This window comes from Peromyscus leucopus, chromosome 2 (assembly GCF_004664715.2).
Source record: "Peromyscus leucopus breed LL Stock chromosome 2, UCI_PerLeu_2.1, whole genome shotgun sequence".
NCBI lineage: Eukaryota > Metazoa > Chordata > Mammalia > Rodentia > Cricetidae > Peromyscus > Peromyscus leucopus.
Window position 1 is genome coordinate 91,633,593 of NC_051064.1, and position 19,304 is coordinate 91,652,896.

Below are 19,304 nucleotides of genomic sequence, written 5' to 3' on the forward strand. Positions count from 1 at the left end.
TTTGAGGCTCAGCTGGTCTATGCAGTGAAGTCCAGGCTGTCCAGGGCTACATAATGATACCATGTCTTTCATTTTTACTTTTATGTATTTTTGTTTTAATGATCAAATTATGTGGTCATTCAGCTTTGATATAAAGTTTATTGGACTGTTAGCCTTTAAAAGGCATGCCGTGCATGTGTGTGGTGCTCACATATGTAGAACTTTCACTGCCCCTATTTTAGTCTTACATAAGAAACAGTAAGTGATTATAGTTTGATATGTGAATTGTGGACTGTGATTAAAATTTATATTATTTAAAAAGTTATCTTCTGATTATTAAAAAAACACTTAAAAATTCTGTAGATGATCCATTGTGATTTGAAGCTTCTCAGTGTTAACCAACATTTGCTTTTTGTTCAAATTCTACCTTGAATATGTGTGTGTGTGTGTGTGTGTGTGTGTGTGTGTCTCGTGTAATAAAATAAATGTCATTATGTCCTCTCAACTTAAGTTATTGTAATTTGATTGTAGTAATCTGTAATGTTATCTTTTTCTTGATTTCGTGACACACAATGATTCCTTGAAAATTTAGCCAAATTTATTGTTTACTTATGGACAAAACTCCTGTCCATCCCTGCCTTCTTTCATTAGGGCAAACTGAATCGTGGAGCTGAGGCAAAGATATGTTTTCATTTCTTCTCTTCTTTACGACAAGCCTCAGAGGCTTGTTCACTGTTACTTTCTTCTCCACACTTCCTACCTCATAGCTTCCCAGGAGCCTTGAGTCTCTCTGGGGTTACAGCCAGCAGGAATAAGAAACAGCCTTGTTACGCAACATTCCTCTAGTGTCCTTAAACATCCATCTCCAATAGATTATTTGGACTGTTAAAGTGACTTTGTGTCCTTTGCTGATTCCTGCTGTGGTCAGCAGAGGGGCAGGAGTGCCTGGGAAGGTGGAAAATGTTGCTACCGAGCAGCTCTTTTGAGCACTGGTACCTCGGTGCTGGTATCTGTACTTGATGGTTATAGTACTCTACCAACTCTGGTTGTTTGAGGGAATCGCAAATTGGAGTCAAGTTGATTGTGGAGGTACTAACTATGTCTGGCAAACCATCACGATAGACTACATGTTACATTCTTGTGTGCTCACTTTCTCTGATTAATGGAGCACTGACAGACGAGGACATAGACATAGGAACAGAGACTGGAAGCATACCCGGTGGATGCTGCATGATCCTCACTCGTTAGTGATTATTTCTCCTCTCCTCCTCCCCTCCCCCTCTTTCCTCCTTCCTCCTCCTCCTCCTTCTCTTCTTCTTAACATTATTAAAATTATTTGTACTGTAGTCCTATTTGGATTTTGCCAGATGCTCTGAGTTTGTGGACTTTAGGAATTAGGCATTTTTTCATTCAGCATAGTATATTTAAGATCCTTAACCTAGCTCCGTATGTTAATTTTTCTGAGTTGTTGGATGCTTTTTCCTTAGATATAACTGCAGTGTCAACATGCTCCCCTTGTTGTCCTGTAGATTTTCCTCTTCTTTTTAATCCTCACTGGTTATATGCAATGAAGAGGCCAAGGCAAAGGCTGCGGAGAGCAGGAAGAATGCCGGCTGCTGGCTCCGTTGCTTTGGGGAGGATGGTGTTCTCTGTAGTGGCTTCATTGCTTGGGGGAGGATGGTGTTCTCTGTAGTGGCTTCATTGCTTGGGGGAGGATGGTGTTCTCTGTAGTGGCTTCATTGCTTGGGGGAGGATGGTATTCTCTGTAGTGGCTTCATGGAGGTGCCGGCATCTTTCCCTCACCTCCCTTCTCCAGGACAGAGCTGAGAGGTTTCCACTGGCCACAGAGCTTGACAAGTAGACAGCTTTCTGTGGCTGGAGCAGCGCGCTTGCCAGTGTGTCCTTCTTTTCTGATGTACTCGTCCCCTTTGTCAGAACACAGTTCTTCCTGAAGGAGCACGAAATTACCCTCTTACCAAAGTGCTCCTCGCTTCCCAGTCACATGACTCACACTCGTTTTGAAAATCTGTCCTCATATTGAGCTTGGAGCAGGCATACCTTTACCACAGTGCTCAGGAACTGGAGTACATAGCCTGTGATTACATGTCATTCACTTGTTTAGATGTTACATTCATCAAGGTCATGACAGGAAAAGGAGTTCATGCTCCATGGAATAATTGAAGAAAGTTTAATAAAGTGATTCTTTAAAAGCATGTTTTCAAAGTTAATGGAAATTCATTAGACATGATGGATGAATCATCCGAGAATAGAAGGTCCTCTGGCCTGTGTAGGGAGGGAGAGAGACATTCGTGTCACCGATAGAACTGCCTAAGGGGAGACAGCCCTCTAAACAAGGGTGCAGGCAGCCTGTAGTAACCTGTTGGACAGTGTCTAGGGAATCGGTTCCTTGACTTGACTAGGTTTTCACCCTTTGATCTCCTGCCAGTGCCTTTCACTGGTTGAAACACTGAGCAGCCCGTTGCTGCATTAAAGTTTCCTTTTGGAGGCTCCAGAGCAGTGTTGAGAAGGGTGGAGGGCAAGTGTGGAGGAGTCAGTAGAAACTGTCCCAACAGATGTTCTCAGTACTGTGTGTGTGTGTGTGTGTGTGTGTGTGTGTGTGTGTGTGTGTGTGCGCGTGCGCGCGCGCGCGCGCATACATATGTATAGACCAGAGATTGGCTTTGGCTGTCTTCTTCAGTTGCTCTTCCTCCTTATTTTTTGAGTGAGAGTCTTTTGCTTGTACCTGGGCATTGCCATTGGGTAGACAGTCTGGCTAGCAGGTTGCAGGGTTCTTCTTGTCTTTGACTCCCCAGGCAGGGATGGCATGTGTGCGCTGCCTCACTTGGCTTTTTTATACAGGTGCTGGGGATCAAACTCAGGTCCTCATGCCCTGCCACATACTTTATTGACTGAGCAACCTCCCCAGTCCCTCTCTTTGCTCTGTATGAATAAGTTTGGTTGCATGCAGGAGCTTATATAGAAAGAGAGAAGGACACTGAGTAGATGTGCTATCGAGTATTTGCTCCTTCAAATCGTGGTCATTTAAAGATCTTGAGGTAGAAGTATTCCTAACAAAATTCAGATGTGGCTGGGTGGACCCCTGCCTTTCTGTTCCTGTTGGAGGAACATGCAGTAGTCTCTGTCTCTGTCTCTCTCTCCCTCCCTCTCCCCCACCCCCAAGTGATTTATCTACCTTTAATGCTTTGTTTTTGTTTCTGTATTGGGCAGCCTCTAGTGGTCCTTATGGAAATGACACCTAAATATGGACCCATTGATCTTAGCAGTTACTTTGTGTGACATCTTGCTATCTTCTGATCTGACATTATTATGTTGTTTAGTAGTACATACAGTGTCGAATAGCAAAGATCACAGGCTTTATTAGGAGTGTAGACAAGGTAGTAAGGAAAGAAGTTTTCAGTTTTTTAATCCTTGTACTAACATTGCTACAGAATGGTGCTTGGTTCTAAAAGATCTCTCTGAAAACATCCAAAGGACAAGCAGGACTCATTCCATGATAATCTGGTAATAGTATGCTCCAGGTAGACAGCCAGCTAGTCTCGTGTCCCTGTGCAACACATAAGCCTGTATTTTTGAAGAAGAGAAAGGTTATTTGGAAAGGTCTTTAACTTGGCAAGAAGGGAACGTGGCAGAAATGAGGTCAGGGAAGAATGCTGACGATTCCTGGTTTGTGCTCAGAGGCTATGCAGTGTTTTTCTTTAAACGTGCAGTGAAAGCTATTGGGTGGCGTTAAGAAAGGAAAGGACCACCTCAGCTTCTGGCTGGAGGATGCTGTAGGAATGATCTGGAGGAAGAAGAAACTAGAGATGTGGCTTTTACATTAGCATATTTGAGAAAGGACAAAGATAATAAGCAGGCAAGTTTTCATAGGAATGGTTCTAAAAGAATTGGACTCTGAAGGTGGAGCCACAAGAACTTGCTGATGGATTATATGTAAGAAGTGAAGAAGTAAGAGTAAATTCTAACTTCTGATACCTGAACAGTGTGGTACTTTGTTCTAATTTGGGGAAATTTAAGAAAGAGATGATGATCAGTAGTTTGCTTTTCATTCTGCAAATTTCAACCTGAAATATAGCTAGCCGTCTGTGTACCCGTTAAGAATGAATGTTCTGCTTTTGGAATGCCACATTTATTTGGGTTTTGAACTCTTTTTATTCTCTTTCAGCCTTGGAAGAATTCTTTACATCTCTTGTGAAACAAGAGATGGTGAATATGCCCCGGGGAATATATCATTCTGCATTGAAAGGAGGCATCCGATCAGACCAAGGGAAGACGGTAGCAGGAATCCCCAGTTTTATATTGAAGATGTATGAAACAAACAAGCAACCAGGGTTGAAACCTGGCCTAGCAGGTACGAATACTGCACAGTGGTGAAGTACAGGTTTATAGCCTCCTGTCCTAACTCTTACTTTCATGAAGAATTGTAATGGGTTAGATGGTAGGATATCGTTGTTGCTGCTGCTAACATGTACACACAGCTGAAAAACTTACCACAAACCTAACTTGAAAAGGAATCCCAAAACTGTAGAAGCAAAAACTATAGTCTTTTTTTTTTTTTTTTTTTTTTTTTTTTTTGCTAAAGCAAAAAAAAAAAAAAAAAAGATAGCTTCCAATTCCAGAACAGGAAGAATATTTTAGAGTTTTTCAATCCTTGGAACATTTTCACTATTCTGGCTATGGACTTGATTGGGAGATGGCTCAGGCAGAGGTCAGGTGTGTTGGAGGAAAGAGCAGCAACCAATGGCCAACAAATGTATAGAAACAATTTTAATATCCTTAGCCATCAGGGAAATGCAAATCATGACTCCATTGAGATTCCAGCTCAGCCCAGTCAGAATAGCCATTATCAAGAAAACAAACAAGAAATGCAGATAATGACACAGAGAATAAGCCATGCTCATACACTATTGTTGGACTGTAAATTAGTTTAGCCACTATGGAAGTCAGTATAGATATTTCCCAGAAGATGATCACCAGAACTGCTATATGATCCCCCCATACCACTTGTTGGTTTTACCCAAAGTAATCAAAGTTAAGCATATAACATAATATACTTTCACTTTTGTATTTATTATGACACTGCTTAAAAATCAACCTGTGTCCATTACTAGATGAATTACTCAATTTAAAAAAATCTGTACTTTCCATACATATGGATTTTTATGTTACCATAAAGAGGAGCAAAATCATGTCATTTGCAGGAATACTGTATGTCATCATCTAAGTGAGATTCAGAAGGATATACTGCATATTTGCAATCTAGATTTTAAAATAGGACATGAAAGTAGGGGAGACTATTTGGGGAGAGGAAGGATGCTAAGAGGAGGTAGGAGCTAAGGGGTGATACTGGCATAAATATGATCAAAACACATGATATACATGCACAGAAATGACACAGTGGAGCCAATTATTTTATACAGTGAATACACCAATAAAGATACTTTACATATTAATTGGAACTACACCATAGTGAGGACAAACCATATAACAGCTTATAGAATGTAGTTACAATCTTTTTCTGTTGACTAATTGATTGATTTTGTGTTTGTGTATGAGTATGAGCAAGTGGTGTATGTGTGTGGAGATGCACAGTGTTGTGGGAGTGCTTGGACTTGTGTGTGTGTGTGTGTGTGTGTGTGTGTGTGTGTGTGTGTATTTGGAGGTCAGAGGAGAACATAGCATGTCTTTATATATCACTTTCCACCTTATTCCTTTGAGACAGAGTATCTCACTGAACCTAGACCTATGCAAGCCCCCAGGATCCTCATGTTTCCATCCCTCCAGGATTAGAGTTAAAGGTATACCTGTGACAATGATTGACTATGTATATGTGTGTGCGTGTATGTGTGTGTCTTCTTGCATGTCTTAATTTGCTTTCTATTGCTGTGATAAAACACCATGACCAAAATCAAACTTTGGGAGGGAAGGTTTATTTCACCTTATAGTTTACAGTCCATCACTAAGAGAAGTCAGGGCAGGAACTCAAGACAGGAGCTAGGAGGCAGGAACTGAACCGAGACCACTGAGGAGTGCTGCTTACTGATTTGCTCCCATGGCTTGCACAGTCTGCTTTCTTAGAAGACCCAAGACCACCAGCCCAGGGGTGGCACCGCCCACAGTGGACTGGGTCCTCCCACATCCATCATTAATATTAAGAAAATGCCCCACAGGTTTTGCTACTGGCCAATCTGGTGGAGGCAGTTTCTCAATTGAGGTTTCTCTTCCCAGATAATTCTAGGCAAACACCTAGCTAGAACAGAAATATATACTTTCAATTTGCATATTAGAAACAAGGAAGGGAAACTAAACTTCTGTTTAAAAGAACTTGGGAAAGAATAGCAAATCAAGTAAAGATCATAAAAACATGTGACCAAAGACAAAAAGATACTCTTTAAGTGAAGGTTTAACAAAATCAATAAATATGGAAGGCTGAGGATGCCTATATGAGTAACAGCAAAGGAAATACTACTTCAGATCCTACACCATTCAGAAAGATAAATGCTACTAAGAATCTTTAGGTAATATTCTTCAAAATTTAAGTGAGATACATAAGTTCCATAAAATATGAAACTGATAAGAGAGAGAGATTATATGAACAATTTGATATTGACTGGAGAGATTAATTCTCTAACCTAATTATCTTCCTACAAAGAAAGCTTAGGTACTGGCGACTTCTTGATGAATTTTTCTGAAGTTTGTCAAGAAAAAGGGAAATGGTACTAAATTTATACAGACAGTGGCAAGAACACGGAGAAAACGGATGCTTCTTCATGGGAAGCAGCATAATATTAATACCAGAACTTGATCATGACTTTACAAAACAGGAGGAACCTTCTGCTCCACCTTTTCCAGTGAGCACAGTTGGAAAGATAGGGTGGGAAGGAGGTTTATTTAAGCAATATATGTAAAGGGCAAGAGGGGCTAATTTCATGTTTCAAAGCAAGGATATTTAATTGTTTTAATTTACAAAGGTAGGTCAATCTTCAAGTAGATTCAAATGTGCAGAAAAAAATGTGAAAAGTTTAGCACATGTTCATGATGCCAAAAAGACTCTTATTAAAAATTATGTATAGATGGAACCTTGTTTTGTTCTGATAAGAGATACCCACCAACACGTGCTTGTAGTTAATCCTGAAATATTGAATCTTTGCTGTCTAATAGTGGAAAAAATGTATAAATACTATTATCACCACTCCTACTTAATATTGTACTAGAGGCCAGTGCAGTCAGCCGAGGAAAAGAAATAAAAGTTACATGGATTAAAGAAATAAAACATTCATTACTTACAGATGACATGATTGTGTTCATAGGCAATACAAAATAATCAATAGATAATTATTAGGACTAATAGTTGAACTCCTTTCATCAATTACTGTGTGTGTGTTTGTACACACACACACACACACACACACACACATACACACACATACACACGCACACATATACTCAAAAGTGAGTATATAAAATCAATTGTATATTTCATATACTATAATGAGTAGAAAATGGAATTTAAAACTATAATAGCATTATAAATATTGAAAATCTAAAATCTGTAACCTGTATGTTCATAGCTACAAAATAATATTGAAAAAACCATAAATATAGTGATATGTGATATTTATGGGCTAGAAGGCTGCATATTGTAAAAATCTAAGTTCTTTTCAAATTAATATATAGGCTTAAGTAAACCATAATCAATACCCTGCTAAGTTTTTGACAGTTGACAGTCTTATTTCAAAAATTGTGTGGAAGTACAAAAACCCAAGAATAACCAAGGCAGTCTTGAAGAATAGCAACAACAAAGACATACATTACCAGATATCAAGACCAATGATAAGCCCACGAAAATTGGTGATGGGGTGTTAGTGCAATGTTAGACAGGCTGACCAAAAGAATACATTGTGAAACATGCACATGTAACCAATTTGTCACTGCTGTTTATTTTTACTTTGTGTGTGTGTGTGTGTGTGTGGTGTGGTCCATGTATCCACGTATGTCGGGGGTGCACATATATGCCCTTGCATGTGAAGGGAAATGTTTTCTTCAGTCTTCCATCTTATCTGAGTGAGGGCCTCTCATGCACTGGGCTGGCTCAGTGAGCTCTAGGGATCCATCTGTCTCTGTGTACTCAGTGCTTGGGTTTCACATACGTGCCACCCTTTTCTGCTCTTATGCCAGTACTAGGCACTGAGCTCATGTCCTCATGTCTGTGTGGCAAGCACACAGTGCTGACTAAGCTTTCCAGGGTCTAAAAGCTCTAGTTTAAATGAATGACAAATACATTAAGGACATTTATATGATGTACATATCTGATAAAGGACACATGGAGAATGTATCAAGACCTTTTGCAAGTTAATAAAAATTATTTAATAGCTAAACTAGAAGTCATTTGAGTCGACACTTCAAAAGAGGGTATTCCACCATCACATAATTTCAGCGTTAACCGTTGTTTCCTGTAGTATGAAGTTTTTCTGATGAAGGATGGGCTCAGCATTAATTAATAAATATAACATGAGTACTTAAAAGGCAATTTGACAACATGACCATTTAGCAAAACATAGTAGTAGGTTCCTCCCTTGGACCTCGGACTTCCCCAGCCATGCTCTTGAATAGACTGTTGACAGTTAAGGGTGTGGGGGAGGGGTATCATTTTCTTCAGCAGTGTAGCCACTGTTGAGTTGCCCTTGCTCCAGGAATAATCTCCTACTCACGCTTGGGCAAGAAACTAATTAAACTCATTGGACCACACGCTAAAGGGAAGTAGGGAAGTAGGAGGGACTTGTTGGGAAGGAGGATTCCAGCAGGAGACAGGGATGAGAGGGGGATCTAGGTGGAAATGACTAAAATTCATTATATAAATGTGTGACACAGTCAAACAGGGTTTAAAGAAATATTCACATGTGCAATAAACATATGAGAAGATAATCAACTTTAATATTAAAAAAAACCTGGGTTAAAGCTGTATTAAGATCACATTTCATACCATTGGAATGGATAAAAGATGGAAAATACAAAATACAGTTGGTTGTATATTCCCCCAGGTTTTATATCTGAGGAGTCAACCTACTACATATCAAAAATATTAGTAACAAATTTATAGTTGTACTGAACACATGCAGACCTTTTCTTATTATTAGTCCTCCAACAATCCAATACAGCAACTGTTTATGCCTCGTCTAATGCCTGCATTGTATTTGTTATAAACTATATAGGGGCTCATAAGAAATGTAGGAGGAAGTGAATAGGTTATATGCAAATACTATATATGAATATTCATGAGTTCTGCTGACCACAGGAGTTCTTGGAACAGTTCCCATAGATACCAAGGAATAACTATTGGTGAGGTAACTAAGACAGCTGTTGCTAATATAAGTTCCTATGATATTTTGAAAATTGATTCTGAACAAATTCCTACATTACTTGGGTTTCTATTTTTACAGAATTTAAGCCTGAAAGATGCTACTGGAGACATAAGTTCATAACAGTACTGTTTGCCTAGTGTTTAACCCAGGAGCTATCTAAATGCTTGTTTGCAGTAAAATTAGTACACAAATGTTGCATATTCATGTGAAAGAATATGATGAGAGAATGAGTAGCCAGCTGCCAATAAGGATAAGAGGATTCTCAAAACAGTGAGGGTGAGTGAAAGAAGTCAGATACGAAATCATCTTCCTGGTCTAATTCATACAAAACAAACAAACAAACAAACCTTGATAGGCAAAGTGACTGTTTAGAAGTTATGCTGCCAGTGGAGCTGGAGGTGTGACCAGAAAGGTGGATTTGACGGCTTCTGAGATACACATAATGATTTGCTTCTTGATCTGGATGTTAGTTCGAAAGAAAATGGCCCCCAAAGGGAGTGGCACTATTAGGAGCTGTGACCTTGTTGGAGTAGGTGTGGTCTTGTTGGAGGAAGTGTGTATTGTTGGAGGAGGCGGGCTTTGAAGGCTCACATATGCTCAAGCCACACCCAGTGAGTTAGTCAACTTCAGGTAGTCTGCAAGATCTAGCACTCTTAGCTCCAGCACCATGCCCGCCATGTGCCCCGCCCCATGATGATAATAGACTGAATCTCTGAAACTATAAGTGAGCCACCCCAATTAAATGTTCTACTTATAAGAGTTGCCATGGTCATGGTGTCTCTTCACTTCAATAAAAACCCAAACTAAGACAATCGGGGTCGTGCTTAGATAGGTCTTCTTAGTGCAAAACAATTTACTCAGCTGTGTTTATAAAGTATGCACTTTTCTCCAACATATACTAAGAATAGATGTTGGAAATTTAATGGTGTCTATATTTATGTCATTTTTGTCCTTGAATATGTATTTTCATTAGCTCAGAATTAATAAGTTTCCATTAGTTACCTGAGGTTGTCATAAGTTACCTCTCAGGTACTTTACTGGCTTCCTTGGCTTTTGATTGGTTTGGGGGCCTAGCTAGTACTGGACATTCAGTTGAGAACTCAGTTAACCATAGTTACAAAGTCAGGGAAAAGAGGGGCAACCAAAAGCTGGCTGATGCAGGTATGAGGTCAACTTGTTCATGTGTGGGCCTTATGTTGTCAAGAGTTGACATAGATTAATATGCACACACACTTTTATTTAATGAAACTCATTGTAGAATAAATCTTAATAGTAGTACCAATGGTTTCCAAAAATGTGAAATCAATAAAAAATTATAAATTTGCTTTCTTTTAAATGTTTATACTGATAAATGTTAATTATAAGTGACTTGTAAATAAGTTATATTTTAAATGTTAATTTTTGTATTTCATCTGTTTTTCCCTTCTTTTGACACCAATGTTAAAAAGTAATAATTTGCTCAACAATTTATGTTTTCATTTATAAGTTCTCTATCCAAATTGGCTCAGTGTGGATTACTGAGAATATAATTCACAATTTTTTTTTGTCATTGGAAATGCTCATTCTGAATTTCTTTATTTTGAAAGGTGGCATGCTGTTTTGCTATGATGTTGCTATGTATCAGAGTAAAGATGGCAAGCCCCTGAATCGGCTGATGGCCAGTAGAGGGCGAAGCTTCAAGCAGACATCACTGGCCCTTGTCCATGAAGTAGGTGGTGTTCCATACCCCATCAGCCTCTTTGTGTTTTAGAGTTCCTCCATTCCCTTCATGCATATGGAATTGCATTTGTTTAGAAAGGTGTTTTTTCTTTGCCACAGTTAGCACAGGTTGCTTTTAATGGTTTCCAAAATAACTGACCAAATAGGATGCAAGAGACAGTTGAAACTTCCCCACTGCCCAACAGAATTATTAGGGAGTAGTGTCTAAAGATTTTACTTTTTTGCATATTTCAGCTATGTTTAACTTCCATTGTTTAGATTGAATTTTAACTTATTTAAAGAAAAAGTACTGCCCTTGTTTTTTTTCTCTTAAAAATTGGTTATGTGTGTGTGATAGCATACATGTGCATGCTATAGTGCATGTGGGGATCAGAGGACAACTTGTAGGAAGTGGTTTTCTCTTTCTACCATATGGTTTCTGGGGATTGAACTCAGGCCATCAGACTCAGAGGCAGGTGCTTTTACCTGGAGCATCCTCCTGACCCCCTTTCCTTTAGGCTTTATTTATTTCTTTAGTGTGTATGTGCATGCTTATGGCACTTAGAAGTTAGAGGGCACCCTGTAGGAGCCAACTTTTCCCTTCTACCTTGTAGGCTTTGGGGATTGTCAGACTTGGCAACAAGTATTTTTCTCCAAGGAGTCATCTTGCCAGCTCCTACAAAGTATTTGAAGTCCTTTTTGATGACAACATAATGAGTTTTTTTCTGTCCCACCAGTCAGCTCCCAAATGATGACATGGAGACTTCTTTTTAATTATGAAAGCCCCTGGCATGATGACCTTCTTCATGATGATGGAAAGCTCCAGCTCATGTCTCCTGGCATGATGATCTTTCTTCTTCCCAGAGTCCTCTCTGTCTCCGGAAGTCCCGCCTAACCTCTTCCTGTCTAGCTATTGGCCATTCAGCTTTTTATCAGAAGGTGCCTTGGCAAAGCCACATCTTCACAGTGTAAACAAATATTCTGCAACATAACAGTGTCTCTCATTCAGTTAAAGAGAGAAAAGTCTGGTAGGAGTGATGTTTCTCTCAGGGAAATGTTTAAACAAAGCAAAGGAAAACAGGTCATTTCTGTATCTACTATTCCCAGGCATCTCCTTAGTTAGCATGGAAAAGAAAGAGATGTGCTACCTTTACCATTTTAAGCTCTACATTTAGGTATTTTCAGGACAAATCCAAGTTTAAACTCTTCATGAAAAGCAGATTTGAAAAGTTATCAGAACGACATTTTTAAAAAGGTGTGGGCTAGTAGAAGCTATCTGTTAAATTTAGCTAATGTATCAGAAGCTATGCGATATGCTCCACATATGAACAGAGAAAGTGTCTGGATTAAGATACTTGTAGCTTGTGTTAGAGATGGCCTAGAAAATCTCAGAAGGGTGAGAAAATGACAGTATTATTTGGGAATCATTTAGAGGACCTTTTGGACAGAATTCTGTGAAATCCAGGATGGGATTTTAGTTCAGATTCAGTTCCTATGGCCCAGTATTAGCTGCTGGTATGAAGGACTGGAGTTTGGTTTTAAGCACCCACATTAGGCAACTCACAACTGTCTATCACTACAGCTCCAGGGGATTCAGTATCCTCATCTGGCCTCCATGCATACCTCTATGCACATGTGAACATGAACACACACATACACACACACACACACACACACACACACACACACACACACACACACACACTTCTGAACTGTTTAGCCAGAAGTAATGAGAGTTTTGAGAGCTGACCAATAACAATTATGTAAGAGCAGCTTACAATCAACTGTACACTTTAACAGTCACTGTATCACCCCCACTGCATATCTGTACATACAATGTATGTCTCTGTCATCAGGTGTCTCAGCTGACTGCCTTTTGACCTATCGATGCTCCAAAAGTCATATGGCTTTAGTTGAAACAGTACTTTGAATCTGCATTTTCTTGGGCAGGCAACAACAATGCGCTCTCTTGATCTTACCCAAGGGCAGCAAACTGTAGCTCATCGAGCCTCTCCACTGGGATAAGCTGCTGTATTTTGCAGCATCCTGCTGTGTGACTGAGCTATGATGCCTGGCAAGTTAGGTTACTTAAGTCCATTTTCAAGTTAGGACATTTTTAGTTTGTAGTGTTTTATTAGGATGTAACCTCATAATTACAAGTTGAGGAGCACAGTTTCTTCATTCATTTAATTTCCACATCCACGTTCTGAGGTAGGTCCTGTTAATTTGTTCAAGATCATAAAGCAGCTAAGTGGAAGAGTCTGGAAATGGAACCCTGGAATTCAATTTCAGGTTGTTACTGTAGAGCTTAGCCACCATATCAAGTGAATTTTTGAAACTTTCTTCATTAAGTCCACAGCTTTTACTTATTTACTTTTGGCTTTTCTTTGGCATTTCTGATTTACCAGTACCACCACTGGTAAAATTTAGAGCCATTATTAAATAAAATATGGGTTACTTGAAGTCAAGCTCAGCAGTACCTCGAGAATTAATATGGAAACTAACTCAGAGTTACAAAGTGAGTAAGGACTGAGGGGCAGGTAATGCGTACAGCCTGGACACACTGGGCAAAGGAGTGCTTTATGTCTACAGTGGCACAGTGAAAGGTGTCGTCAGACTGTTCAGGACAGCATGCAACCTCAAACATACAAGTACTTTCTCTGTGGGGTTTTCAGTTTAATGATCAGACTGCAGTTCACTGTGAGTACCAGAAATCACGGACAGTGACACTCACTGCAGTTAAGGACAGCCACTGCCCCCCTCAGTCAATCAGAAAACATTTAAAAACTACCTTGACTCTTAGCTCTTCTCCAAATCTGGCTTTTTTTTTTTAAGTGTGTGTGTGTGTGTTGTTGTTGTTATTGTTGTTGTTTTTCTGGAGTCTGTTTGGCATTTTTCTAGATGTTTCTTCAAACCCTGCTTTGGTTCCTACTGCTACTTTAGGCTGTGTCTTTGGAAGTTTTTCCTGAGGATTTAGTTGATCAGTTTACTGGTTTGGTGTACCTTTGGTTTGCTTCTGGTTTTTGGTGATTGTGTAAACACTTCCATGATGATTCCTCACTCAGCTACTCAGATATCTTTGTGTAGAAATCTGTTTTCATTTCCTTTAAGTAGAGAAATAGCTTACTTGGGGCATTTGGTAAGTGCACAGAAAACTTTATATAACGCCAGTAGACTCCTTCTCAGTGGCTGTCTCCTTGTGGATGCCCCTGCACTATACAAGAGTTCTCTGCCTACCTCCTTACCAGTGACCGGAATTGCTAGCTTTAAAGACTGTGGGAGGTTCATTTCAGTACTGGTGTTAAGAGTCTTTTTACATGTCCCTTTGTCATCCTTATTTTTCCATGATGTGTCTACTTTTTCACTATTTTTTTCCCCAAGGACTTGTTTTCTAAAAAAAAGGATTTTACACATTCTTATTCTAGATATAAATCTTATTCTAGAAATGGATTTAAAATTTTTTTTTGCCTAGTTCTGTCATTTCCTTAAAAATGATTTTCTTTTGAAAATTGGATTTTTAATTTTTAAGACTCTAAATTGTCATGTTTTTCTTTGGCTCTTTTTTGTCTGAAGCAAGATTACAAGAATTTTCATTTTCTCTTCTTCTTAATTTAAGTTTTATTCATTAATTCTTAAAGTAGAAGTATAATTCACATGTCCTAAAACCCACCATATATATATGTGTGTGTGTATATATATATATATATATATATATTCAAAATATATGGTTAATTGGGTCTGGCTACTTACACGTAGGATGGTTTTTAAGGTTTGTCCATATTGTAGCACACGTTGGTTCTGCACTGTTTTCATGGCAGAACAGTATTTTACTATGTAGGTACCCCACATCTAGTGTATTTATTAGTCAACTTGTAGTTAGGCTATGTTTTCATGTGGACGTTTTACAGTTTGAAGTGTGCATTTTAGGCTGTGGCCCATTATAGTCTAATGTTTCTATAAGGACTGGTTATTGTTCTTGTAGATACATCCTTCACTGGATTACCTAATTACCATTGTCCAAAATTATCCCCCCTCCACTCACTCTTCTCTCCTTCTGACCCTCTCTTCTCCTTCCTTCCTCCCTCCCTCCTGCCTGCCCCCCCCCCCCCCCCCGCCTGCCCACCCGCCTGTCTTCTTTCCCTCCCTCCCTCTCTGGATTGTGTATTTTCAGTTTTTGTTTCCATAATATGTGTCGTTGATCTATATTTCTGTAATTTCACTCAAATTATCCAGTTTTATTATTATGACCTAGTAATGAATCTCACAATGAAGTAGCATGACTTTTAATTCTAGGCCCTTTGCTTTTCTATGTAAATATAAAAACAGCTTTGAGATGTCTCATGCCTGCCTGCTCTGATGTGGTTTATAAATGCATCAATTCTATAGGCCAGTTGGCAGGAAACTGAAATCTTAGGAACACTAAGTCTCTACTCTCATGAACAATGTATATCTTTGCATTTGGTTAGGCTAACATTTTGTTTTCATATTATAAATTTTGTAGGTATTTTGTTAAATTTGGTAACCATTACATAATCCTAAGTGTTTTGCAACTAGGATTCATTCTGTTTGGTCTGTTTGGCTTTCTGTTCATTGCTGCTGTGTAAACATGAGGATTTGCTTCTCTCCCTTTACTTCGGCTCAGTAGTAAAGCTTGACATCCTATGGTCACACTTGTCTAATATTCCTCGTGTTGCATTGGCTCTTTGGCCTTTTTAGAGATTTTTTTTTTTTACTATTTTTATGTGTCAGTGTGTGCATGGCTACATGAATATATATGCAACACATGTGTTCAGGAGCCTTCAGAGGGCAGAACACACCAGATCCCCTGGAACTGGAGTTACTCTCCAGTGTGAGCTATCAGTGGGGACCAGAACCCCACTTAGTGCTTTGCAAGAGCAGTCAGTGCTCTTAACTGCTGAGCCATCTCTCCTGGTCCTCTTTCTTCTTCTTTTCTTTGCCATATGAGGTTTGGAATCAGTTTGCTAGTATTTCTGAAGTAACATTCTAGGATTTGATTAGAATCCCAGTGGAGCATACAGTTCTTGTTGAATGTTTCTATTCATGAGCATAGAGTATCTCTCCATTTATTTGGTTCATTGTTGATTTTTCATAGTTTATAGTTTTTCTCATGTTGATCTTGTAAATATTTTCGTAGATTTATGTCCGCACATTTCTTTTTGGGAGGTATTACTGTGTTACTGAGTCTCAAATTTTAATAGCTATTTATTCACTACAGATACATAGGAAAGCAACTGGGTTCTGTGTATTAATCTTGTATACGCTAGACTTGCTGAAGTAACTAATTATTGAATTTTTTTTTGGCTCGTTTGTTTGGATTTTATATGTAAATACTAATGTTGTCTGTGGCAGAGGCAATTTCATTTCTTCTTTTCCTTCAGTATATGTTACACCTTCTGTTTCTATCACATTGCATCAGTGAAGACTTGCAGTATGGTGTTGAAAAGGACTGCCGAGAATTGATACTTCTGCCTTTTTACGTCTTTGCTATTGTGTACTCTATGGGTTCTATTGACTGGGGATGTTGTGTAGATCTTCCTTGTCAAATGTAGAATTAACCTTGTTTAAACTAGCTGGAATTTTTGTTTTTTGTTTTTTGTTTTTTTGTTTTTTTTTGGTTTTTCAAGACAGGGTTTCTCTGTGTAGCTTTGCGCCTTTCCTGGGACTCACTTGGTAGCCCAGGCTGGCCTTGAACTCACAGAGATCCGCCTGGCTCTGCCTCCCGAGTGCTGGGATTAAAGGCATGCGCCACCACCGCCCGGCTGGAATTTTTGTTTTTAACCATGAATGGATTTTGAGTTCCTCAAGTGCTTGTTTCTACATCTATCGATATAATGTGTGATTTCTGTAATATACATTCTTGAATATTGATCCACTCTCACTGGATAAATACCACTAATTGTGATATATATTTTACATTGTCAGCTTCAATTTGCTCATGCTTTTGAGGAGTTTCATAATTATGTTGTGTGCATTTCTTGTTGATGTCTTTGTCTAGTTTCAAACTGAGAGTAACACTGATTTCATAGAATAGGGAATGTCTGCTTCTCTCTTCTAAAAGAAACAGAGAATCAGAATGACTGCTTCCTTAAATGTTTAGTGGTAGTCATCTGTGAGCACATCTGAGACTTGTAGTTCCATTCTGAAAGGTTAATAACTGTTTAAAATTTAATTTTCCTTAAAAGGTATAGACTTAATCAGATAATATGTTTTTCAGGTGAACTTTGTGCTTTTCCAGGCATTGGTTTATTTATCTAGATTATTAATTTGGGGCATTGAATTGTACACAGTGTTCTTCATTACCCTTCCCTTCTAATTTTCATAGGATCTGGAGTTGTATCTTCTCTTTATTTCAAATATAATTATTTTTTTCTCTCTCTCTGTCTTTCTCTAGTTGGGTTGGCTGCAGGCTTTTTGATTTTTATTTAATGGTTTAAAGAACCAGCTTTTCGCTTATAGTTTCAACCGTTTCTCTTCCGGTTAATTTTTTATAATATTTATTTGTTTGTGAGGTGGTGGCACATATGTGCCGTAGAGCATGTACAGGTCAGAGTGCAACTTGGTTTTATCCTTCTACCATGTGGAGCCCAGGAATCAACCTCAGGTCAAGTTTGGCAGCAAGTGTGTTTGCCTCTGGGTTGTCTTGCTGGCCTCAGTTTCTGTTGTTGTTGTTGTTATTTTTGAGACAGGGTCTCATCATGTTGCTTTGGCTGTCTTTGAACTCACTATGTAGATCAGGCTGACCCTGAACTCACAGAGATCCACCTGCTGTTGCTTAATTATTATTTTGTATTTAATTTGTGTTTTTAAAAATTCATCCACTTATTTATTGATTTACTTATTTATTTATGCATTCCTAAGGTGTGAGTAAAGGTAATTTTCCTCTCAGCATTACTTTACTACATCCTACAAATTTTCATATGGTTTTCTTTTTCTTTTTCTTTTCTTTCTTTTTTTTGTTTTTTAAGACAGGGTTTCTCTGTATAGCCTGGCTGTCCAGGAACTTGCTCTGTAGACCAAGCTGGCCTTGAATTCAGAGATTTTCCTGCCTCTTCTTCCTGAATGCTGAGATTAAAGGTGTATGCCACCACTGCCCACCTTTTTTTTTTTTTTTTTTTTTTTTTCATTTTTATTTGTGAAAATCCTGTAGAATGTACTTTGGGATTTCTCCTCTCTTCATCCGTAATGTCTTAATAATGTGTTTATTTGACTCCTGAGCATTTGGGAATTTTCTGGTTATGCCCTGTTGTTGATTGCCAGCTGGATTCCACTGAAGGATGGGAGTACATACCATGCGATTTCTATTTTTCCAAACTTAACTGGGTGTGCTTTATGGCCTAGAATGTGGTCTTTCGTGGTAATTCCATGTTACTCTTAAAAGATTCTATGTCCAGTGGTTACTGGAAGAAATAATAGATGTCAGTTATAACCAGTTGATTGGTGATACTGAGTTCCATTGTGTGCTTCCTCATTTTGAGCTTGCTATATTTTTCTGCCTATAATAGAGAGGTATTGAAGTTTCCACCCACAACAGTCGATTCCTTTCTCTTTAGTGTTCTGTCATTTTTTAATGCTTTGTTAGTAGATATACTTAAAGGATTATTATCTTTTGGGGGGAATTTACCTTTTATTATGACATAATGTTCCCTTCATTCTTAGCATCTTTCTTGCTTTGAAGCCTGCCTTACCTGAGATCAATATATGCATACATAATTTATCAGTGTTATTCTGGTATCTTTGTCCACACTCACTTTATTTGTCATTGTAGTCAAAGTGGTATTCTTACAGAAGATACACAATTGGGTATTGGTTTTTGCTTGGCTTTCACCATTGTCTTTTAATTAGTTCATATAGAACATTGACTTTCAGAATAATTATTGATATGGTTTAGTTAGTATCTATTATGTTGTTATACTTGTCTCTTTGTTGATTATGTCCTTTACTTCTAATTTTGCTGTCTACCTTGGAAGTTTTATGTGATTCCATTTTCTCTCTTGTTTGCCTAACAGCTGTGCTTTTTAACTTTACTCTTTCTTTTTCTGATTGCCTTAGAGGTGACGTTAAGCATTTACAAACCAATCTGCAAGAGACACTTTACCGGTACTCATGTGGTATTAGTACTTTATAATTGTAAATAATCCCAATCCCTGCTCTTTGACCTTGGAATCTGTTAGGTTCTAGTAGGAAATCTCTCCTTTAGGCTTATCTGTTGAATACTAGTTCCCCTAG

At 38.5% G+C, this 19,304-nt stretch overlaps 1 protein-coding gene across 5 annotated transcripts in view; it reads left to right on the forward strand.

Annotated features, from left to right (window-relative positions):
- The window catches only part of Focad (focadhesin), a 301,255-nt gene that overhangs the window by 197,388 nt on the left and 84,563 nt on the right, over window positions 1-19,304 (forward strand). For all 5 annotated transcript variants that reach the window (XM_028859771.2, XM_037202700.1, XM_028859770.2 and 2 more), the window contains 2 exons: window positions 4,163-4,348; window positions 10,946-11,067. In XM_028859771.2, the coding sequence (XP_028715604.1) occupies window positions 4,163-4,348; window positions 10,946-11,067 (308 nt within the window). The remainder of the gene's footprint in view (window positions 1-4,162; window positions 4,349-10,945; window positions 11,068-19,304) is intronic.